Below are 26,084 nucleotides of genomic sequence, written 5' to 3' on the forward strand. Positions count from 1 at the left end.
TACCTATTAGTGACTAAGTAGATCTGTTTATGCACTCAAGCTACAATACAAGGAAACTTTATTTAACTAATAATACTGGGTATACACCCAAAGGAAAATAAATCATTCTTCCAAAAAGACACAAGTACTCTTATGTTCATGCCATGCTATTCACAATAGCAAAGACATGTAATCAGCCTAGGTGACCGTCAATGGTGGATTAGATAAACAAAATGTGGTACATATACACCACAGAATACTATGCAGCCATAAAGAAGAAAATCATGTCCTCTACAGCAACTTGGATGCAGCTAGAGGCTATAAATCTAAGCAAATTCACATAAGAACAGAAAACCAAATACCACATGTTCTCACAAGTGGGAACTAAACACTGAGCACACATGGACATCAACATGGGAACAACAGACACTGTGGACTACTGGAGGGGGAGGGAAGGAAGAGGGCATAGGCTGAACAACTATTGGGTACTATGTTCACTACCAAGGTGATGGGATTCACACCCCAAACCTGAGCATCACACAATACACCCAGTAACAAACCTGTACATGCACCCCCCACCCCGTATCTAAACTAGAAGCTGAAATTTAAAAAATAATAAATACACAGCAGTGAAACAGGAGAAAAACTTAGGACAAATAAGTAAAAATAAATACAGACATGAAATGTCTCCCATATCTGAATTGAAGGGAAAATAAAGGAAAAAAATCACCTGACCAAAATATTAAAAGGTTGAGCCAAACTTCTGCTTCCAGTCATGATAGTTTATTAGGAACCAGGTTTACCTTCCTGCTGTAATCAAGTAGAAAAGTGGGCAAAATATACGAAAAAAATTTTTTTCAGACATTGAATAACGACACCACAGGACCCTAATCCCTGAAAGTAGGAAAACCAACAAGAAGACCCCTATATTCCCCTTGAATTGGTGCCTAAAGGATCAGGGAAAAACGATTCCCAAGGAGAGCACTGTAGATATATTAAGTTGAAGAAACAAAGATCAGGCTGAGATGACTGAAGTTGCAGGGCAGACTACAAAGAAAAAAGAGCCACACAAAAAGAACTCAAAATCGAGACAGGATTCACTGTGAGTCATGGCTGAACATTAAAATGCACACATGAGGAGTGAAACTTTGTGAAGCCAGGCAGAGCAAGACCAAGAAGCTGTGAGCTAAACAGCTCCCAGCGATCACATGGTACTGGGAGGCATTTGATTTCAGAGGGGGCACAGTAGCCTCTTCATGTATAACCCAGGGCATTCAGTAGAGACCACAAAGGGACCAAACCTTAGCAGTGGGAGAAAGCAATTTGTAAATTAAAGAGTATTGAAGAAACGCATTAACCAGGCTTTTTTAAAAGCTTCAAAATTAAACTGAACTTTTAAATAAAACATTACTAGGTTTCTCAAGAAGAAAAAAAATATGAAGAATAACCAGGGAAAAAAAGAGTCAACAAAAATGGGCCAAGAAGTAACAGAAATAATGAAATAGGCAGACAAGTAAAGTGAGACAGCTGATTAAAAATGCCCAAATAGGCTGGGTGTGGTGGCTCACGCCTGTAATCTCAGCACTTTGGGAGGCAGAGGTAGGTGAATAGCTTGAGCTCAGGAGTTTGAGACCAGCCTGGGCAACATGGTGAAACCCCACCTCTACTAAAAATATACTAAAAATTAGCTGGGCATGGTGGCACACGCCTGTAGTCCCAGCTACTCGGGAGGCTGAGGCAGGAGAATCGCCTGAACCCAGAAGGCAGAGGTTGCAGTGAGCCAAGATCACACCACTGCACTCCAGCCTGGGTGACAGAGCGAGCCTCCATCTCAGAAAAAAAAAAAAAAAAAAAAAAAAAGTCCAAACACTGAAAATATGAACACAATGAAAACAAAAATAGAAGATATTTTTAAAAACTAAATGGAATTCCTAGTGATGAAAATTATGGTACACTGTAATTCACTAAGTGGATTAATATCATAATAGTGCAGAAGAAAAGATCAACAAAACTGAAGACAAAGCAAGAAAAACTATCCAAAATGAAATAGACGGGGGAAAATAAGAAACCTATGGAACAATATTGAAGAGCATAATATGTAAGTCTCAAAGAAAAACAGAACAGGAAAAAATTATTTGAAAAAAATAATGATGTGAACTTTCCAAAAAATTTGATAGAAGCTGGATGTGGTAGCTCACACCTGTAATCCAAGATCTTTGGGAGGCCAAGGTGTGAGGATCACTTGAGGTCACAAGTTTGAGGCCAGCCTGGGCAACATAGCAAGACCTTGTTTCTACGAAAAACTTTTAAAATTAGCAATAGGGCATGCCTCTAGTCCTAGCCACTCGGGAAGCTGAGGCAGGAGTATCTCTTGAGCCCAGGAGTTTGAGGTTACAGTGACCAATGATCATACCATTGCATTCCAGCCTGGGCAACAGAGTGAGACCCTGTCTCTAAAACGAACGAACAAAAGTTTGATGAAACTATAAATTCACAGATGCAACAAGTTCAAGGAACCCAGAGCAGGATAAACAAAGAAAATAAAAATCTTCAATTTCCGAAAGCCAGGCATTAAAAGAAAATCTTAAAATCACTGAAAAATCTTTTAAAACTATCTTTTCAAGAAATAAAAGGTGCATGCAGAGGAGCAAAGATGAAGGAAAAAGGAGAAAGATAACAAACAAAATGTCACAAAGAAGTAACATCTTTAAAGAGATTTCTTAAAAGTATCAATTTAGAATTCTATACCCAGGGAAAACAACTATCAAAAATGAAGAGATTAGCTTGCTCCTGTACTTTCAGCTACTCAGAAGGCTGAAGTGGGAGAATTGCTTGAGCCCAGGAATTCCAGGCTACAGTGATCATGTTTCTGCATCATTCCAAGCTGGGTGACAGAATAAGACTGTCTCCAAAAAAAAAGAAAGAAGGGAAAATGTAGATATCAACAAAACAATAGACTAGGAAGCTCCAAGCTCTAGTCACAACACAGAACTATTTTAGAAACAAGTAGAAACTTTCTGAACCAACTTTGTCAGAGTTCTGGAACATAGTCAAAGGTTTACAGCAACCAAGCAAATATCCAATCAAGAAAACAACATCTTAGCCAGGCATGGTGGTGAGCGCCTATAGTACAAACAAGTAGGCCTAGACAGGAGGATCACTTGAGCCCAAGAATTTGAGGCTAGCCCAGGCAACATAGCAAGACTGTGTCTCTAAAATAATGAAAAAGAAAAAAAGCCATCTTCAATACAATAGGAACGTTTTACAGCATTTTTACTTGCCCTTGCCCCACCACATACCAGAAGGTGACAGTTTTAGTCTCAAAGCAGCAGCACCCTGTTTTCCAATATCCTCCCACAAACCAGAGGGAGCAAAGCAGATGTTATTTACAAATTATTGTGTAAATGTCATCTAACCTGTCTGAAGGATACTTGAAGGACTGACATAAGGCTCTCATCTTTTCTTCACCTAACTCAGAGCTCTGGTGAGAAAGACAGCAAGAACAGCTTTAACACACATACACACAACAATTGCAACGTGATGACAGACCCATAGAGGCCTGGGGCAAGGCATTACAGGAGAACACACCCGAAACACCACCTAAGGCACAAATAGCTGGAGATAGGATACTTTTGGAATTTTTTTTCCCAAGATACAGGGTCTTGCTTTGTCACCAAGGCTGGAGTGCTGTAGTGTAATTATAGCTCACAGCAGCACTGAACTCCTGGGCTGAACTAATCCAGACACCTCAACCGATCCAGTCACCTCAACCTCCAAAGTAGCTGGGACTGTGGGTGTACACCACCAGACCCAACTAGTCTTTATTTTTGTAGAAACAGTGTCTCACAATGTTGCCCAGGCTGGTCTCACACAACCGGGCTCAAGCTATCCTCCTACCTCAGCCTCCAGAGTAGATGGGACTACAGGTGATGAGCCACCACACCCAGCTGCTTTTCAAATTTGGGACACTCAAAAGCAGCCAGGTATATAGGATAATTCAGAAAGCCATATGTATGTCCAGGCAAAATACATGCTCAGAAAAGGTCTTTATTAAAATCTTAAGTTATCCCCTCAGGCTTATCTTTAGGTTTAGTGGAAGCCTAGTTATGGATTAAAGGAGTGCACCAGCATAGTCAATCTACAAACAGAGAGAGCAGGCATTTTAAAAAAAAAACAAAACAAAACACCTTTTTTTTTTTTTTTTTTTGAGATGGAGTCTTGCTCTGTCGCCCAGCCTGGAGTGCAATGGCACAATCTTGGCTCACTGCAACCTCTGCCTCCGGGGTTCAAGCAATTCTCATGCCTCAGCCTCCCAAGTAGCTGGGATTACAGGCACGTGCCACCATGCCTGGCTAATTTTTTGTATTTTTAGTAGAAACAGGGTTTCACCATGTTGGCTAGGCTGGTCTCGAACTCCTAAGGCAGGTGATCTGCCTGCCTTAGCCTCCCAAAGTGCTGGGATTATGGGCACGAGCCACCACACCCAGCAGACATTCAAAAAAATCTTTCAAAACATTAGTTGAACATGAATGACAGGGACACAGACTTCAGTGATGACACACAACAAGAACACTCTTTGAAAAAATAATGTGGGGGAGTCTTAAAACAATAAGTCTACTACAATTTATATATATTTTAAAACCCCAGCAAACCCTTGAAAAGGGAGAGAACCTTATATGCAGAGTTACCAAGTTATAACAGTCAAATGCCCAATATGCAATTTTTAAAAAATCACACGAGTTGACGGGTGCAGCAAACCAACATGGCACATGTATACCTATGTAACAAAACTGCACATTGTGCACATGTACCCTAGAACTTAAAGTATTAAAAAAAAAAATCACAAATAGGAAAATGTGGCCCAATCAAAAGAGGATTAATAGCAGATTTGAGCAGGCAGAAGAATCAGCGAATATGAAGATATTAACTGAAATCATCAAGTCTGAAGATCAAAAAGGAAAAAAAAACTAAAGTGAAAAAAGAAAAAGGGATGCAAGGAAAACCATCACGAAGAACATCTTATGTATTATGAGAGTCACAGAAAGAGAAAAGAAAAAGAAAGAAGCAACAATTATTTGATGAAATAATTGTGGAAAACTTCCCAAATTGAAGGAGAGAGACTTAAATCTACAAATACAGGAATGAACTCAAACTGGAATAACTCAAATACATATAGATCAAAACACATTACACACAAACTGTCAAAGGCCAAAGACGAAGAGAATATTGAAAGCAGCAAGAGAGAAGCAAGTCAACACATACAAAACATCTTCAATAAGATCATCACCTAATTTCTCATCAAAAACTTAAGAGGTCAGAGGGCAGTGTGACAATATATTTCAAAGTGATGAATGAAAAAAAAAGTAGCTGAGAATTCTTTTTTCTTTTTTAAAAAATAGACACAGCATCTCACTCTGTCATCCAGGCTAGAGTGCAATGGCATAATCACAGCTTACTGTATCCTCGAACCCCTGGCTAAAGCAATCCTCCAACCTCCCAAGTAGCTTAGACTACGAGTGTGTGCCACCACATCCAGATAATTTTTTAATTTTTTGTAAAGACAAGGTCTCACTATGCTGCCCAGTCTGGTCTTCAACTCCTGGCCTCAAGTGATCCTCCTGCCTTGGTCTCCCAAAGTGCTGGGATTACAGGGGTGACCTACTGTGCCAGGCATCAGCTGAGGATTCTATAACCAACAAAATTATCCTTCAAAATAGAGGAACAAGTTAAGATAATCCTAAGCTGAATGAATTTATTAAAACTAGACCTGCCCTATAAAAAAATGCTTCCTAAAGGGAAGTCTTTGGGTTGAAATGAAAGGATGCTAGAAGTTAACTCAAAGTCATATAAAGAAATAAAGATCTCCTAGAAGATATACATACAGGGGCAAATACAAAACCTAGTATCACAAAATTTTGTTTCATAACCTCACTTTTTACTTTCTTTAGGATTTAAAAGACAAAATGATAAAATACAATTATGAATAAATGTCACCATTCACAACATGTATAAAAATGTGATTTGTGACATCAATAATTGTAACAGAGTCACCACATAATATGCAGGGGAATGGAACTGTGGAAGAGTAGAACTTTTGTATGCCACTGAAGTTGAGTTCATATCAATTCAAGTAAAACTCTCATAACTTTAGAATGTTACATGTAATCTCCATGGTAACCACAAAGAAAATACAGAATATACAAAAATGAAAGTGAGATGGAAATCAAAATATGTCACTGCAAAAAATTAACTAAACACAAAAGAAAGCCGTAATGGAGGAAATAATGAACAAAATAGTAGTAAGAAAACACAAAATGGCAGAAGTAAATCCTTATTTATCACTACTTACCTCAAGTGTAAATGAATTAAACGCCTGGATCAAAAAGACATAGACGGACATAATGATTAAAAAAAACATGATCCAAATACTGGTTATCTAAAAAAGATTCACTTTAGATCTAAAGACACAAATAGACTGAAAGTGAAAGAACGGTAAAAGACATTCCATGCAAATAACCACCAAAAGAGAGCTGAGATGACTATATAGACATCAGACAAAATAGACTTTAAGTCAAAAACTGTTACAATAGACAAATAGGAAATTATGTATTGATAATACAGCCAGGTTCTCAAAAAATATAATTATAAGCATATATACAACAAACAACAGAGCTCCAAGACATATGAAGAAAGCACTAAAAGAACTAAAAGGAGAAATATACATCAGTGTAGTGTGGGAAAACTAAAAAAAAGGGAGAAACAGTTGGAGACATAAATAGCTCAACATCAATAAATGCGTAAAACAAGTAGACAAAGATCATTAAGGAAATATCAGACTTGAATAACACTATAAACCAATTGGAGCTGGCCACAGTGTTTCATGCCTGTAATTCCACCACTTTGGGAAGCCAAGGCAGGAGGATCACTTGAGGCCAGGAGTTAAGACCAACCTAGGCAACACTGTGAGACCCTGCCTCTACAAAACAGTTTTAAAAAATTAGCTGGGGTGGTGGCATGCACCTATAGTCCCAGCTACTCAAGAGGCTGAGGCAGGAGTATCACTTGAGCCCAGGAGTTCGAGGCTACAGTGAGCTATGATCACGTCACTGCAGTCCGGCCTGAGCAACAGAGCAACAGAGCAAGACACTGTGTCTTTAAAAAAAAAAAAAAAAAAGACCTAACAGACATATAAAGAACACTCCACTCAACAATGGTAGACCATACATTTTCTCTCAAGTGCACCTTCTCAAGGACAGACCATATGATCAGGCACAAAAAAGCCTTAATAAATATAAAAAGACTGAAGTATCTTTTCCAATCGGAAGGGAATGCGACAAAAAATCCATAACAGAAGACAACTGGAAAAAACACAAATATGTGGAAATTAAATAAGTAACTAAAGGATCAAATAAGAGATCACAAGGGAAATTAGAAAACACCTTGAAACAAATGAAAGTTAAAACACAAAATACAAAACCTATGGGATGCAAAGAAAACAGTACTAAGAAGAGGATTTACAGTGATAAAGGTATACATTAGCAAAGAAGAAAGATCACAATCAAGAACCTAACTTTACACTTTAAGGAACCAGAAAAGGAAGCACAAACTAAACCCTAGCTAGAGAATAAAAGGAAATAATACAGATTAGAGCAGGGACAATTAAAATGGTTGATAGATGTATAGATAAAACAGATATGTAATAAAGCAAGTACAGCAACATGTTAAGAAATGAAGAAGCTACATGGTAGGTACATTCGTGTTCACGTTTATAATTCTCTCCATATATTTACAAATTTCATGATAAAATTGTGGGGGAACAAAATTACTAGAAAAAATGAGAAAATATATACCATGTATTATTCAAAAACAAATCTACACAAGATTTGTGCATTTCATTTTAAGTAAATTTCCTTTTACATAAAAAGGAAAACATAAATATTGAACTTTAGCTAATGATATACATGCTAAAGCATTTGAGATAAATGAAATGATGTATGGAACTTACTATGAAATGCATAAAAAGATGTACTGATGGATAAAGATTAGTACATAAATAGGAATGTAATAAGGCAAATATGAAAATGAAAAAAATCTAGGAAGTAAGTTTATGGGAAATCAATGAAATACTTTCAACCTGGCTGTAGAAATGAAACTTTTCCTAAGATGTTGGAAAAGAAAGATGATGTCGTTACATTATTATCAAATACAGCAGACTTCAGGTGAAAGAAAATTACCAGATAATACAGAGTCACATTATATGTTGTTAAAGGGGGAATTAACCAGAAAGATGTAATCCTAAATGTATATGTACCTAACAAAACAACTTCTAGCAAACATGAAGCAAAATCTGAGACCTACAAGGAAAAACAGATGAATTAACAATTATAGTTGGAGACATCAACACTCCTCTAATTGGAGAGAATACCATTAAAACTATAGAAGATCTGAATATAATCAACCATCAATATAATCTGATCAAAATTTATAGAATATGTCACCTAACAACAGCAGAATATAAACAATGAACATCCACCAAGACAGATCATATTCTGGCTCATAGAAATTAGAAAAGATTCAGAGCAGAGTAAAAATGAACACAAAATACCAAAATTTGTAAGATGCAGAGTTTAAACAGTATGCACAGTGGCAAATTTTATACCTTTAAAAATGCTATGTTAAAAAAGATCCAAAATCCACCTTAAGTAGCTAGAAAAAGAAGAGAAAATAAGTCCAAAGAAGGATAAACACAGTAAAAATAAGAATGAAAATCAATGAAATAGAAAAGGGTCAAACAATAGAAAAAAAATTAATAAAATCCAAAGCTAGGTTTTCTTTTTTGAGATAGTGAAATTGTGAAATTTTTGCACAGATTAATCAAGGAAAAAAAATGATAAAACACAAATTTCTAACAGACACAATAAATGACAGAACCCACAAAGTATAACGAAAGACTACAAACAAATTTACATAAATAATTTGACTACTTAAATGAAAAGGAAAAATTCCTTAAGGATGAAATTTACCAAAACAGACCTAAAGAAAAAGAAAAGATCTAAATAGTTCTACATGTATTAAAGAAATGGAATATGCCAGGTGTGGGGGCTCCCAACTATAATCACAGCCCTTTGGGAGGTTGATGGGAGAGGACCACTTGAGGCCAGCAGATCAAGACCAGCCTGGGTAGCATAATGAGACCCAATCTCTAAAACAAAAAATTAACCAGGTATGGTGGTACATGCCTGTTGTCCCAGCTACTTGGAAAGTGGAGGCAAGAGGATCGCTTGAGCCCAGGAGTTTGAGGCTGCAGTGAGCTATGATCACACTACAGCACTCTAGCCTGAGAGATAGAGGAGACCCTATGAAAGAAAGAAAGAAAGAAAGAGAGAGAGAGAGAGAAAAGAAAGAAAGAAAGAAAGAAAGAAAGAAAGAAAGAAAGAAAGAAAGAAAGAAAGAAAGAAAGAAAGAAAGAAAGAAAGAGAAAGAAAGAAAGATCAGCAAATGCAATACAATATATAAAAGGAGCAATACAACACGACTAAGCAAGGTTTATTCAAGGAATCCAAGACATTTTCTAGGTCACTCCAACAGACGCAATGAAAAGCATTTGAAGAAATTCACCATTTATAATTTAAAAAGAGAAATAAATGATAGATTGGAATGGAATTAGCAAAATAGTTTTTCTTCACAGACAACACAAACGTATACATGAAAGTCATAAAGAATTTATCAAAAAAGAGCTACTATAACAAGTAAGTAAATTTAGAGCTTAGGACACAAGGTCATTATGCCAACATTACTTGAAACTACATTTACTATATGATATGGCTTGGCTGTGTCCCCACCCAAATCTCATCTTGAATTCCCACATGTTGTGGGAGGGACCCAGTGGGAGGTAACTGAATCACGGGGGCAGGTCTTTCCTGTGCTGTTCTTGTGATAGTGAATAAGTCTCACAAGATCTATAGTTTTAAAAAGAGGAGTTTCCCCGCACAAGTTCTTGTCTGCCACAATGTGAGATGTGCCTTTTGCCTTCCACCATGATTGTGAGGCCTCCTCAAGCCACGTAGAACTATAAGTCCAATAAAACTCTTTGTTTTATAAATTGCCCAGTCTTGGGTATGTCTTTATCAGCAGCATGAAAATGGACTAATACAATAGAACATCAAAAACCATGAACTACTTGGGGTTAAATCTTTTAAAATATGTACTAGACCTATACAGTGAAAACTACAAAACATTCCTAAGAGAAATTAAAGAGAAGGTAAATAAATAGAGGTACACTATATTCATGTAATAGGAGACAAAACACTGTTAAGATGTCAATTCTGGCCACACTACAAGAAAGATTCAACAAAATTCCAATAGAAATTCCACAGGGAGTTTTGTAAAAACCAACAACATAATACTATGTGGAAATGCAAAGAACTGAGAATACCCAGAAAGATTCTGAAAAAGTGGAACAAAGTTAGAGGAGCTGTACCACAAAAAGGGGACAACCAGATTTAAAGTACCTCTTAAATGAGATGCAAAAGGAAGTACTATTACTGCCCATGAGTATTTCTACCAAAAAAAGAACTGAATCTAAATCTGCTCGGGACTCTAGATCCTATTACTAGTTTATAGGAAATATAGATGCCGCCGGGCGCGGTGGCTCACGCCTGTAATCCCAGCACTTTGGGAGGCCGAGGCGGGCGGATCACAAGGTCAGGAGATCGAGACCACGGTGAAACCCCGTCTCTACTAAAAATACAAAAAATTAGCCGGGCGCGGTTGTGGGCGCCTGTAGTCCCAGCTACTCGGGAGGCTGAGGCAGGAGAATGGCGTGAACCCGGAGGCGGAGCTTGCAGTGAGCAGAGATCGCGCCACTGCACTCCAGCCTGGGCGACAGAGCGAGACTCCGTCTCAAAAAAAAAAAAAAAAAAAAAAAAAAAAAAAGGAAATATAGATGCCAGTGAAACTGTACTACAGGGATGCAAATAACAAAACTCAGAATATAGAAAATTTTACAAAACTAATCTGTTTTCTTAAACAAATGAACTGTAAGAATGGGTAAAGAAAAAGAAAGAACCAAAGGGAAACTAGGTTAAAATTAGGTAAGAGATTTAGCATTCAAATACAACAGAATATGCAGATGGCCCTTGTTAAGACCTGATTCAAACCAACTATTTTTTTTTTTTTTTTTGAGACTGAGTTTCGTTCTTGTCACCCAGACTAAAGTGCAATGGTGAGACCTTGGCTCACTGCAAACTCTGCCTCCTGGGTTCAAGCAATTCTCCTATCTCAGCCTCCCAAGTAGCTGGGATCACAGGTGTGCACCACCATACCTGGCTAATTTTTTTGTATTTTTAGTAGAGATGGGATTTCACCATGTTAGCCAGGCTGGTCTCCACCATCTGACCTCAGGTGATCCACCCACCTCAGCCTCCCAAAGTGTTGGGATTACAGGCATGAGCCACCACGCCAGGCCCACACCAACTATTTTTTAAAACTACTATGTGAGGCAATGAGAGAATTCAGTGTAATAATGCTACTGTAGTAATGTTTAAAATACTATTATCTTTTAACAATACATTCCCAACTATTTATAAACAGAATATGATTTCTGAGATTTGCTCCAAAATAATCTGAAGGAAAAACGGCCGGGCGTGGTGGCACTCACTCCTGAGTATGTAATCTCACATACTCAGGAGGCTGAGACAGGAGAATCACTTGAACCCAGGAGGTGGAGGTTGCAGTGAGCCAAGATTGCGCCACTGCACTCCAGCCTGGGTGACAAGAGTGAAACTCCATCTCAAAAAAAAAAAAAAGATGAAACAAGACTTGTACTGTGTTAGTAACTGCTGAAACTGACTTCATAGATCCAGGGAGAATTATTACACCATTCTCTCCACCTGTGAATTTGAAAATTTTTGTAACATAAAGTCCATTTAAAAAACTGAAATCTTTTATGGATTTAAGAAGTAATTTTGAAACATTTCTCTACCCAAAATACAACATAACCATTTTGGTGATCATTCAAGAATCTCAATTCTTTCCATGCACTTAATTAAATCAATAAAGCTTAATGACTATTTTGAGTTGCATGAAATAGTGACAGTAGGAAAAATCAACTGCAACTAGAAATCCTGTGGTTGAGGCTGGTCACGGTGGCTCACACCTGTAATCCCAGCACTTTGGGAGGCCGAGGCGGACAGATTACTTGAGGTCAGGAGTGCAAGACCAGCCTGGTCAACATGGTGAAACCCCGACTCTACTAAAAAATACAAAAATTAGCTGGGTGTGGTAGTGCATGCCTGTAGTCCCGGCCACTTGGGAGGCTGAGGCACAAGAATTGCATGAACCCAGGAGGCAGAGGTTGCAGTGAGCTGAGATCATGCCACTGCAATCCAGCCTGGGTAACAGAGCCAGATTCCATCTAAAAAAGAAAGAGAAATCTGTGGTAGATTACAACATTCTACTCTTAAAATGCTGAAATATATTGAAGTCATATACCAAATAAAATAAATCATTAACAGAAATAAATTAAGGCTGGGTGTGTTGATTCACGCCTGTAATCCCAGCAGTTTGGGAGGTCAAGGTAGGAAGATCACTTGAGCCCAATAGTTCGAAGCCAGCCTGGGCAACATAGCGAGACCCTGTAGCTACAAAAGAAAAAGAAGAAGAAATAAATTAGTCACCTCTCTCAATTTTTCTCGCTCACGCTCCCTCTCAGCAATACGTTTTCGCCTCTCTTCTTCTTCCTTAAGAGCATTTTGTGTTTCTGTTCTCAGTTTATCATCTTTAAGAATCTTCCGAATTTTCTTTCTGCCTTTTCCAGGAGACTTGGAATCATCATTTTCATCTTCTTCTTCCTCCTCCTCCTCCTCCTCCTCCTCCTCCTCTTCTTTTTCCTCCTCTTCCTCCTCAGAATTACTCTAGGGAATTTAAACAATTAGAGGTAAATGGTACAAAGTCATTTAATTTATCCATTTCATATTCCATTAATTAATACACCAGGAAAAGGTGGAAGAAAACATGCTGAAAACCTTTAGAATTATATTTAGCAATAAAGAGTAGTATTTAAAAAAAAAAAAAAAAGTCTTCGGCCGGGCGCAGTGGCTCACACCTGCAATCCCAGCACTTTGGGAGGCCAAGATGGGCAGATCACAAGGTTAGGAGATCGAGACCATCCTGGCTAACACGGTGAAACCCCGTCTCTACTAAAAATACAAAAAAAAAAAAATTAGCCGGGCGTGGCGGTGTGCGCCTGTAGTCCCGGCTACTCAGAAGGCTGAGGCAGGAAGATGGCGTGAACCCGGGAGGTAGAGCTTGCAGTGAGCTGAGATCGTGCCACTGCACTCTAGCCCGGGCCACAGAGCAAGACTCTTTCTCAAAAAACAAAACAAAACAAAAACTCTTCAATACGTATTAAAAAAAAAAAAAAAAACTCAATTAAAAATGGGCTACCGACTAGAATAAACATTTCTCAAAAGAAGATATAAGCATATGAAAAGATGTTGAATATCACCAGTCATTAGGAAAATACAAAGAAAAACCACAATGAAATGCCACTTCCCACTCATTAGGATGTTTCTTGTTGAAAAAGAAAGAAAGAAAGAAAAAGAAACAAAGGAAGTGTTGGCAAAGATGCAGACAAATTGGAATCTTGGTTCATTGCTAATAGGAACGCCAAATGTTACAGACACTAGAGAAAAACAGTGTGGAGTTTTCCAAAAGTTAAACATACAACTACTACATGATGTAGCAATTCCATTTTTCCATATATACCCAGAATAATTAAAAACAGGGACCCAAACAGATATGTAAACACCCATATTCATAGCAGTATTATTCAAAATAGCCAAAAGGTAGAAACAACCCAAATGCCCATCAACAGATGACTGGGCTAACAAAATGTGGCACACACATACAATGGAATATTATTTGCCTTAAAAAGGGAATGACATTCTGATACATGCTACAACATGGATGAACCTAGAAAATATGTCAATGAAATAAGCCAGACACAAAAGGACAAATATTGCATGATTCAACTTATATATATGAGGTACTTAAAATACACAAATTCATGGAGACATAAATGAAAATAGAGGTTACCAGAGGATGGGGGATAGAAGGGAATGGAGTTAATGTTCAATGAGTGAAGAGATTCTGCTTGTGAATATAATTAAGGCCACTGAATTGTACACTTTAAAATATTTAACAAGTTAATTTTCAAAAGATAAATACCCCTCTGGAAGAGCACTGTTGTTGACAGAATCAAACATATTTCAGACCTTTTACTTTTTGTAAGCCTGCGTATATACAAAAAAACTCAAACTGGCTAATTTCACTACGTGATTTATTCCCATATAAGTCATCATTCAGGATAGTATTTTGTCTTCAGAAAACAGAACACTCACATCACTACAAATATAAAATCATGAATTAGAATGGCTTAAAATTCCATTAGAAATTAAGGAATAGGAAAAAAACTGATGTCAAATTAATACTTTTACATATATATATACACACACATACACAATAACCAATCCTTCCCAAGTGTAAAATGTAAATAAGCCAGTAGAATAAAATGAATGAATGGAACAGAGAGGTGACAGCATGATTACCATAGTCTACTGTACCAGTTATAATTCAAGCACGTGGTAAATGTCATTATTACCTTGTTTTCACTGGATGAATCTTCTTGAACCTTAATACGTCGCCTTTTCTTTTTCTGTTTATAGCTCCGCTGATTTTCTTCCAACTCTGCTTTCTTTGCAGACCTGAAGAAAATTTAAAACACAAAATAAACTATTTCATGATTAACTTCCATCAATAAGTTATGTACTATTTTAAAACTGTTCTACCTCTATATGCATTCCTAAAAACAAACAGGAAAAAAAAAATCAGTAGGTTAAAAATGGATATTCCAGCAGAAGCATAACCCTTCATTTTAATCCAATGATCAACAATTTACAGTATCCTGAGGGGAGGTTTGTTATATGAGTAAGAAGATGCATTAAAGGACAGTAAGACTATTCTTCTAGTCTAAAATACAAACAGCCAATAGACATACTAAAAAACATTCATCATCACTAAAAAAAGCAGATTACAAATTTGAACACTGTTTTCTTCATAACAGGCCACAGAGATTTAAAAACACAGTAACAACTTTTGGTGAGAAAAATATTTCTGGGTTTAGAAATTTGTACACAAAGCTACATTAATCCAGACAAAATAACTACTGTCAGTAAGGATGTGGAGAAAGTGAAACCCTGTTCACTATTAATGGAAATGTAAAATGGTGTAGCTGCTATTATGGCAGTTCGTCAAAAAATTAAAAATAGAATTACCATGCAATTCCTTTTCTGGGTATATACCGAAAAGAAATGAAAGCAGGAACTTGAAGAGATATTTCTACACCCATGTTCAAAGCAGCATTATTCATGACAGCCAAAAGGTTACAAATCAAATGTCCATCAACAAATAAACTGACAAACAAAATGTGGTATACAATGGAACATTAAGCTTTTAAAAGGAAGAAAATTCTGAAACATGACTCAATATACATGAACTTGGAACACATGATGTTAAGTGAAATAAGCCAGTCAAAAAAGACAAATACTGTATGATTCCACTTATATGAGGTTCCTAGAGTAGTGAAATTCATAGAGACAGAAAATAGAATGGTGGTTGCCAGGGGCTTCAGGGAAGAGGAAAAAGAAAGTGGTTTAATGAATAACATTTCAATTTTGCAAGGGGAAAAGGTTTTGGAGACTGGTTCAAAAAAAGTAAATGTACTTAACACTACTAAGCCATACACTTAAAAATGGTTAAGAGGAAAATAAAAATCCCCAGTAATACCATGAAAGAAAAAAAATGGTTAAGATGGTAAATGTTATGTGCATTTTACCACTATTAAAAATAATCATTAAGGAAAGAATGAAGTACTGATACAGGCTACAACATGGATGAACCTTGAAAACATTATACTAAGTGAAAAAAAAATCCATGAAAGGATATATATTATATGAATCTACTCATGCAAAATGTCCAGAACAGGCATATCCATAGAAAGTAGATTTTAGTGTTTATTAGAGTACGAGGGCATGGAGAATGGAAAATGACTGCTAATAAGTACAGGATTTTTTTCTTGGGTGATGGAAACGTTCAGAAATTACAGAGTGGTGTTTTTTGCACAACTTTGCAAATACTCTGAAGACCACTGTATTCCACAGTATAACATGTTGAATTATATCTTGGTTTAAAAAAAAACTCTCAACGTATCTTATCATTTTCATTTTATATTGACTTAAAGTATAATATATTGCTATACTCTAAGCACAACCTGGTAAGTATTAACCTAAAAAATCTCAAATGTTTTAAAACTTACAAATGCAGATAGACACCTTTGTAGACATATATACACAAACACACACAGATTGTTCATTTGATAAACTGTAGAAAGATTATGTTATTCTGGGGGAAATAAAGAAATTGTAGTAGTAGTATTATCTAACATACCATACTAAGAAGGAAGCCAAATTTTAAATTACAGGTAATCTAGATCAGTGACTGTTCATGTTACAAGACCAAGCATATCATTATTACTGTAGTACTCCTAAAACCGATAATTTATATATCGAGCACTTACTATTTGCCAGGTAGGTACTGTTATAAACCTTGTACATGTATTGTCTCATTTAATGCCCACAATAGTCAGTCAAGTATATTGTAATCCCCCACTTTACAGATGAGGAAACTGAAGCATAGAGTATTTATACAAATAGAAAGTAGAAAAGCCCAGAGTTAGACTGAGGCAGTTTTTCTATAAAGCCTCTTCACTATTACCCTACAATTTCCCCCATAACAATAAAAAACTGCAGCCACGAGTAGTTTTGCAGACTGAAAATCTACCCAGGTTAGAATACACAAAAATATGCTTAGAATACACTACACATAAAATATGCTTAGATTCTTTTTAAACTATTAAGTATAACAATTAGTTTCAAATCAAAATATTATATATTGCACTAACTTAACTTTATTGGTAACAGTAACCATACAAATCATTTGAAGGCATGGTCATTCAGATTAACTCCTAAAATTTTTAAAATATCAATTATAATACCTTGTTCTGGGCCGCTGTTCATCTTCAGATTCACTAACTTCTTCACTAACTCCTGATTCCTGAAAATCAGAATCTTCTGAATCTTCACTGCTCACTTGAATTTTAAAAAAATACATAAAATTATTAATCATTTTTTCAATAGAAACCCAATTCACTTAATTTACCAATGACTTGACATTAAAACAGAGCATTATAAGAACGTCAGAGGTATATATGTGAATGGATAATACATAATATAGAATATATCAGTTAATGCTTTACATGATATACATAAATAAAATTCAAACGTATTTCAAATGTAATTATAAAACTGTGGTTGTACATTAAAATATAAGTATCAATTGTATATGAATTGACAAAATAAGAATAAATTACCTGTCAATAAAATATATGTAATTACCAAAGGTAAATTAATGAAAAAGAAGTTTGGCTATTCAAAACAAGCAAGGTAGGCTGGCCAAGATGGAATAAGATTACAGATTCTCTCCTCCAATGATGACACAACCGAAGAACTCGAAAAGGGAAATAATAATAGGCAGATTGGAGACTGAAATCAAAACTTGAATAATGACCCCTCTACAATTGGTGGAGGGGAGACAGCTGTGAGTGCATATGGTTATTTTCTTTCTTTGTTTCCTGGTTTTGACCAGAAGGCAGGCTAAATTCCAAAGGTATGCAGAGAGTACTGACAACAAGACTGTGAAGAAAATCCCTATTTCTAGCCACAACACCAGGAAATCAGGTTCTACATGTGGAATCCTCAATTTTTTTTCTCACAATTAATGCAGTAATGGAAGCATATAAAACTCCAGGAGAAAACCTCTTTTTGGCCAGAGGAAGCAGGGCAGAAAAAATACAAGATAAGCTTAGAACATCTTATAGTGCCAGAAAATAAAGCAGTGTTCAAACATGGACAGGCACATGTTGAAAGGACACAAGATTCAACTTGAAGGAGCTCCCAACAACCAAAGCTAGAACAATTTGGGTAATAAAATAAATGGTACTATTGGATTATAATTGATAAAATAAAAATCTATAAGTCATATTGATATAAATAATGCAATAAATAAATAGGGGAAGACAACTCTTCCTTACAATTACTAAATGTGGAAGTAATGAAATAAACAGAAAATTACAACTAGGCAAATACCACAGTACTAACGGCTTCACCCAAGATGAATACTAAAATTAGTGGGCTTAAGTATGATAAGAAACAGAATATATGCATGGTCACAAAGTATCTCCCGATAAAATACTAAATATACACAGAAAAATAATGTCTTCTTTACAGTGGAAAAATACTAGCAGACACCAACTTAAGCAAGTAACAAAAGTTAATCGTGAGAGTAGTAAGACATATTGATGGCTGGGCATGGTGGCTCACCCCTGTAATCCCAGCACTTTGGGAGGCCAAGTTGAGAGGATCACTTGAGCCCAGGAATTTGAGACCAGCCTGGGCAACGTAGGGAGATTCTATCTCTACAAAAAAAAATTAAAAATTAGCCAGGCATGATGGTACACACCTGTGGTCCCAGCTTCTTGGGAGGCTGAAACGAGAGGATCACTTGAGCCCAGGAGGTTGAGGCTGCAGTGAGCCATGATCGCACCACTGTACTCCAACCTGGGCAACAGAGTGAGGTCTTCTCTCAAAAAAAAAAAAAAGACATACTGACATCATCTATTCTTGGTATCATGCACTGAAGACACAACATCACTTCTGTGGTATTCTGTCAAAATGCATAATAACCTCAATTCAATCATGAGAAAACATTAGACAAATACATATCAAGGAACAGTTGAGAAAATAAGGAATCAACACTCCACAAGTGTCAAGGTCATCAAAGGAAAGACTGAGGAATTGTCACAGACTGCAGTAGATTAAGGAGACATTATAATTCAATGCAATGTGAGATCCTAGATTGAATCCTAAAGCAGAAAGAAAACATTAGTGGGAAAACTAATCTCTGAATAAGATCTATAGTTTACTTCAGAGGTCATAAAACGGTTTATGTAAAAAGCTTGATAGTAAATATTTTTGACTTGTGGACAACATGGTCTCTGTTGCAACTACTCGTCTCTACTCTGCCATTGTACATATGTGAAAACAGTAAATTAATGAATATGGCTGTGTTTCAATAAAAAGCTTATTTATAAAAACAGGCAGAGGATCAGATGTGGCCCACAGGTGCAGTTTGTAAACCCCTGGCTTAGTTGATAGTATCGTACCAATGTTAATTTCCCGGTTTTGATCATTGTACTATGATAAGGTATTAAATCAGAGAAGCTAGGTGAAAGATACACAGAACTCTGCACTATCTGTGTAACATTTCTGTAAATATAGAATTGTTTCAAAATAATTTTTAAAAAATCTATCATAACCTGAGATCAGAATCAAAGTTCTATTCCAGTGAAAAAATGGGAGAACATAAATGCTAACAGAAATGCTATAAATGGGAGAACATAAATGCTATATAGAATATGTGGGGGGAGAAGGGAACAGAGTTATTGTTTAATGGTTAAAGAGATTCCATTTGGAATGATGACACGTTTTGGGGACAGATAGAAGTGATGGTTGCATAAAAATGTGAATGTACTTAATGTTACTGAATTGTACACTTAAAAATGGGTAAAATGGTAAATTTTATGTTATGTATATTTTACCACAATAAAAAAAACGAATAGTTAAGCAACTGGAAAGCTGGGAGAATATCAAAAACACACATATATCCCTGCATTCACACACAAAAAAATCCTGTAATTAAGTATAATTTTAAGCCTAGTATTAATTTTTCACCCAACAATTAAAAATTTTTGAAATCTACCAAAAATTTGAAAGAATTATTGAATGAACACTTGTATGCCTTATCCTAAATTCACTTATTATTAGCAGTTTACCACATTTGCTTTTTTCCCTCTCTCTACACACACACACACACACACACACACACACGCACACACCTTTTCTTACACTGAACCATGTGATATTAAATGCGGAGGATGACACTTTACCCCTACGCATAAGGATACTACCCTACATAACTAAATACCATGATCACATCTGAAAAAAAATTACTATCATCTAATAAAAAGGCAATATTTACAGTTTCAAATTGTCACTAAAATAATTTTGTAACATTTTTCTAATTTAGGAGAAAATTAGAGTTCATATGCTGCACTTTGTTCTTATGCCTCTTCAATGCATTTCAATTTAATTCAACTACATTTAATAAGTAGACTATTCACTATTGATTTTTCCCATCTCTCAATTCAAATTTCCAAATAATATAGGAACACCAGAATTTACAAAACTCAGAAAATCATGCAACTTCAACTATATATCAACCACTATGATCATAATCCATATTAGAAACACAAATATGATGGGATTTTAGAAGTTTACTCTCTCCTACACAAACAAAAAACAACAACAACAAAATCACCTGGGTAATAAATTACCCACAGAATCAGGCAGTAGAAACACAGATCATAGAAAATTCAGGTTTTAGGCCGGGCGCGGTGGCTCAAGCCTGTAATCCCAGCACTTTGGGAGGCCGAGACGGGTGGATCACGAGGTCAGGAGATCGAGACCATCCTGGCTAACATGGTGAAACCCCGTCTCTACTAAAAAAAAAATACAAAAAAACTAGCCGGGCGATGTGGCGGACGCCTGTAGTCCCAGCTACTCGGGAGGCTGAGGCAGGAGAATGGCGTGAACCCGGGAGGCGAAGCTTGCAGTGAGCTGAGATCCGGCCACTGCACTCCAGCCTGGGCGACAGAGTGAGACTCCATCTCAAAAAAAAAAAAAAAAAAAAAAAAAAAAAAAAAGAAAATTCAGGTTTTAATAAAGCAAATCTCAAATGTAATCATATATAATAAAAGGGTCTATATATTGAACTAAGCCTCAGAAGCAAAATCAATATTGCCCCTTTTGTTGAAGAGGCACAGGAATCCATGTTGTGATATATATAACATGTTAAATCACACAGTTCCTTTATAGAATCTGTAAGAGCTTGCAGCCATATTGCAAAGAACTTTATAAGACAGGCCGGGCGCAGTGGTTCACGCCTGTAATCTCAGCACTTTGGGAGGCCGATGCAGATGAATCACGAGGTCAGGAGATGGAGAACATCCTGGCTAACATGGTGAAACCCCGTTTCTACTAAAAATATAAAAAATTAGCCAGGTGTGATGGCGGGCGCCTGTAGTCCCAGCTACTCAAGAAGCTGAGGCAGGAGAATAGCGTGAACCCGGGAGGCGGAGCTTGCAGTGAGCTGAGATTGCGCCACTGCACTCCAGCCTGGGCGACAGATCGAGACTCCGACTCAAAAAAAAAAAAATACATAAAAAATAAAAATAAATAAATAATTTTTAAAAATGTATAAGACAAGTAGTCACAAAATGATGCACTATTATTTATTAACATGAAAATGTCCATAACATATATTAATTGTATATGCGTGTGGCAAGAACTTCTTCCTCCTCATCTTTAGTGAATAACTCTTGCCCAAAAGCCTTATAAATGTTTAGGATTCCAAGACTATGTCCTTAGCTTTCCATTTGTAAAACATTACAACTCCACTGAATAACCTCAACTATTTTTGTGATATTGTACATATACCATGAAAACTCTAAAAACCTGACACTCATTGTAGACTTTTCCCTTTCATATCAATTAAGAAGACCTAACAATTCAACCTCCTATAAGACTTAAGTCAATCTTCCTCTTCTCCAACAACCCCATTTGTTGTTATGTATATTTTACCACATCAACTACAGCAATACCTTCCAAACATTCAGTGCCTTCATTCTCACTGAATAATAAAGAACTAATCTAATCATATGATATCTTTGATTAAAATCTTTCAATAGGAAAAAAAGTGGTCATGCTGAGGTTGTGATTCTTGGGTGTTAGTAATCAACACCTTGTTCCTTGATCTCGGTGCCCTACGTTTTCACCAAGATGTCTACCTATTGATAACGTGCACTTCTTTGTACATATATTTCAAATAAAACATTTTTTAAAGTGGTGGTAATCCTCTATGATTATACTAAAAACTGCTAAATTGTATACTGTAAATGGGTGAACTGTGTGGTCTGTGAGTTATATCTCAATATAGCTGTTATACAAAAAGTTTAAAAATAAGACCAGTACAGTGGCCCACGCCTATAATCCCAGCACTTTGGGAGGCCAAGGTAGGTAGATCACCAGAGGTCCAGAGTTCAAAAATAAATACAGTAATTAAAAAAATACATTTTCAATGGCTCTGCATCCTTTAGAGCCTATTATATTTCCCAAACACTTGCAAAAATGCGTTCCTATTCCTAGGTGGCAAAAAAGAGTTCATCTGCCATCCGTGGGTTGGGTACTAACAATAGTCTTCAAAATTTACCCCTAGTCATCAAAAAGCCAAACAACAACAACAACAAAATTCTTTGTACTTTTTGTTACCCAAAATTCACAGGCAAAATTTACCCAAATTAATTGCAACTTCTACCCTTCTACAGGAAAGCACTATGTTTTTGCAGTTTTATATGCAATCTTATACTTTCTACATAATGTTTATTTTATTAAATCATATTTACTTTTCTTTATAATCTAAAGGTTAAAAATATTCTTTGTGTCATCTAAAGTTTCTGGTTTATCTTCCCACTCTAAATTATTACTTTTAATCTCATGTGATAGTATACCTGTTGCCAGTGTACTGACATTTGCTTAATATAGTTGGTCAATTGTTTGAGTAGATATGCTTAAATTTCTTTCTTTTTTTTTTTTTTTTTCTTGGAGACAGAGTCTCACTCTGGGGCCCAAGCTGGAGTGCAGTGGTGCTATCTCAGCTCACTGCAACCTCCGCCTCCCGGGTTCAAGTGATTCTCCTGCCTCAGCCTCTCGAGTAGCTAGAACTACAGGCGTGTGCCACCACACCCAGCTAATTTCTTGTATTTTTGTAGAGACAGGGTTTCACCATGTTATCCAGGATGGTCTCAATCTCCTGACCTTGTGATCCACCCGACTCAGCCCCACAAAGTGCTGGGATTACAGGTATGAGCCACCGTGCCTAGCCATATACTTAAATTTCATTACTATAATTAGTTTACAAAACCAGCATGGTTTTTTTGGTTTTTATTTTTGAGACAGGGTCTCACTCTGTCACCCAGGCTGCAATGCAGTGGTGCAATCACTGCTCACTACAGCCTTGACCTTTGGGGTTCAGGTGATCCTCCCACCTCAGCCTCCCAAGTAGCTGGGACTACAGGTGCACACCACCACGCCCAGCTATTTCTTCTATTTTTTGCAAAGATGGGGTTTCCCTATGTTGCCCAGGCTGGTCTTAAACTCCTGGGCTCAAGCAATCTGCCCACCTCAGCCTCCCAAAGTGCTAGGATTACAGGCATAAGCCACTGTGCCTGGTCCAATATGTTCTTTACATTCAGCATTAAAATGTCTTACCCTTTCTTCTGTTTCTGCCTTTGACTTCTTTATGCTCTTTAGGCTTTGTCTTTTTTTCTTCTCCAGATTCTCCATCACTCACAGTCAGTTTGTGCCTCAAAAGCCTATGTCTGTATCTTGGCTTCTTAGATTCTTCAGAATCTGAATCTGACTCAGAATTGATTTGATTTTTTGCTTCTAAATGAAGAAAATAAATCAATAAAACCTTCTTCAGTCTTTAAAATGTCTTGTAAATCTATCTGACTCAGAATTGATTTGATTTTTTGCTTCTAAATGAAGAAAATAAATCAATAAAACCTTCTCCAGTCTTTAAAATGTCTTATAAATCTATTTTGCCTGTTGACAACTACTGCAACTTACGAAAAAAATCAGAGTTATACACATACTTTGGTATCATTGGTGTTATCAGGTAATCTCACACATCAGACCTGACATATTACTATTATTAAATATTGACTAAATATCACCTATATATTTATAGAACCTTTTATAAGGTATAAAATATTTTGCTTTGAAAATCATCTGTTTAGGGCCTGGCGCGGTGGATCACGCCTATAATCCCAGCACTTTGGGAGGCCGAGGCAGGCAGATCACTTGAGTTCGGGAGATCAAGACCAGCCTGATCAACATGGAGAAACTCCGTCTCTACTAAAAACACAAAATTAGTAGGGTGTGGTGGCACAGGCCTGTAATTCCAGGTACTCGGGAGGCTGAGGCAGGAGAATCACTTGAACCTGGGAGGCAGAGGTTGCAGTGAGCCAAAATTGCGCTACTGCACCCCTGCCTGGGCAACAAGAGCAAAACTCTGTCTCAAAAAAAAAAAAACCAAAAACAAAAACAAAAAACAAAAAATATCTGTTTATTGGCAGTAACTGATAAAATTACAGTAACTTCCATAATTATTACAAGATATTCAAGAGAAGTCATGGTAACAAAGTTTTAAACATTTTCATGAACTCTAAATGCTTGTATTAAGAGATTTCTTTTTTTTCTTCTTCTTCTTCTTTTTGAGATGGAGTCTCGCTTTGTCACCCAGGCTGGAGTGCAGCAGCACAATCTCGGCTCACTGCAACCTCTGCCTCCCAGGTTCAAGCGATTCTCCTGCCTCAGCCTCCTGAGTCGCTGGGACTACAGGCACGCGCTACCACACCCAGCTATTTTTAGTAGAGACAGGGTTTCACCATGTTGGTCAGGCTGGTCTCAAACTCCTGACCTCAACTGATCCACTCGTTTTGGCCTCCCAAAGTCCTGAGATTACAGGCGTGAGCCACCACACTCAGCCATAGTAAGATATTTCTTGGTCAGATATTCTTCAAAGACTAAATTAGTCAAGGAATCAAACTATGACATTATAAACTTCTCTTTGGGGAGCTCACCCTCATCTCCTGGGTTTTCTTCATTTTGTTTTCCAGTTCTTTTTTTCCCTTCTTCTGGCTCATCATCTGAAGATCCATCCTCATCAGAGGAAAGATTGGCTTTAATTTCTTCTAAAAGCATCTTCTTGGCAATTCTTGAGAGTAAAAAAACAATAAAAAAAGAACTATATATCTGGGGGTGAAATATACCAAATTAAAAACAAAAGCAGACTTCTTGGCATCAAAATAGAAATAAATGTGCCAATAGATTTTATATTGTAAATAAACAATTAGCAAAACCATGTTTTAACCTAACCTATAAACAAAAACTTTTGAAAATGTTCTTTACACTTATTATTTCTCAATTTTATACAATTCTGCAATATACTGAAAACTCTGAAGGACATATTCTATTGACTATTTTTACTAATTGCAATTCGATGCTGGATAACCTTCCAATCCTCTATTTGCTTTGCTGACATCATCCTACAACTACAATGTCAGACAGGTCAACAATAGTAAATGAACTTGTTCAGATACATGGCATTCCAAGATAAAACTCCACGAGAGGTTTAATTCAACAGCAAAATATATTCTTGGAAAACCAATGTGTAATAAACCACTATATAATAACACCTTGCCTCAAACTAGAGGATGATAGTTTTGGACCTTAATTTCAATGTACTACATAAATTCTGTTAACCAGATGAAAGTATACACAAATGTTAAGTATTGCAGCAATAAATAATCTCTAATAATATTCAAGACAGGGGAAAGAAGGGACATGATTGCTATTAATTACATACATGGTAAAAAGAACACGAATTACCATAAATGGGTTACTTTAAAAAAAATAGTGCAGTTGTTTCACTCACAACAAAATTTTTCAAGATGCTCCTCAAAGACCAATTTGCTAATGGAAAAATCAATTACTAAAAGCATAAGAAAACACTACTTTTACTCCTACCATCATATGTTAAAATAAAATATATTCCTAGGAAATCTCCATGTTTGTAGTCAAGAAAAATAACTGAAAAAGTAAGATAAAAGCAATCATACAGCTTTTGTGCAAGACAAGATGTTTTGATAAGTCTGGGTATCCTTTCAATACAAATTCACAAATCACAGTAACAAGAAAATAGTTTATAGGAAAGTTCAAAAAGAAGATGGCATGATCCTGACAGTCTGC

General features: G+C 36.5%; 1 protein-coding gene across 37 annotated transcripts in view; it reads right to left on the reverse strand.

Annotated features, from left to right (window-relative positions):
* Positions 1–26,084, reverse strand: part of ATRX (ATRX chromatin remodeler) — a 285,229-nt gene that overhangs the window by 140,871 nt on the left and 118,274 nt on the right. For all 37 annotated transcript variants that reach the window (XM_077989480.1, XM_077989473.1, XM_077989477.1 and 34 more), the window contains 5 exons: positions 24,917–25,050; positions 23,541–23,717; positions 17,093–17,186; positions 14,642–14,744; positions 12,657–12,893 (listed from right to left, as the gene is read on the reverse strand). In XM_077989480.1, coding sequence (XP_077845606.1) covers positions 12,657–12,893; positions 14,642–14,744; positions 17,093–17,186; positions 23,541–23,717; positions 24,917–25,050 — 745 coding nt within the window. The remainder of the gene's footprint in view (positions 1–12,656; positions 12,894–14,641; positions 14,745–17,092; positions 17,187–23,540; positions 23,718–24,916; positions 25,051–26,084) is intronic.

The sequence above is a fragment of the Macaca mulatta genome, chromosome X, assembly GCF_049350105.2.
Source record: "Macaca mulatta isolate MMU2019108-1 chromosome X, T2T-MMU8v2.0, whole genome shotgun sequence".
In the NCBI taxonomy this organism is placed as follows: domain Eukaryota; kingdom Metazoa; phylum Chordata; class Mammalia; order Primates; family Cercopithecidae; genus Macaca; species Macaca mulatta.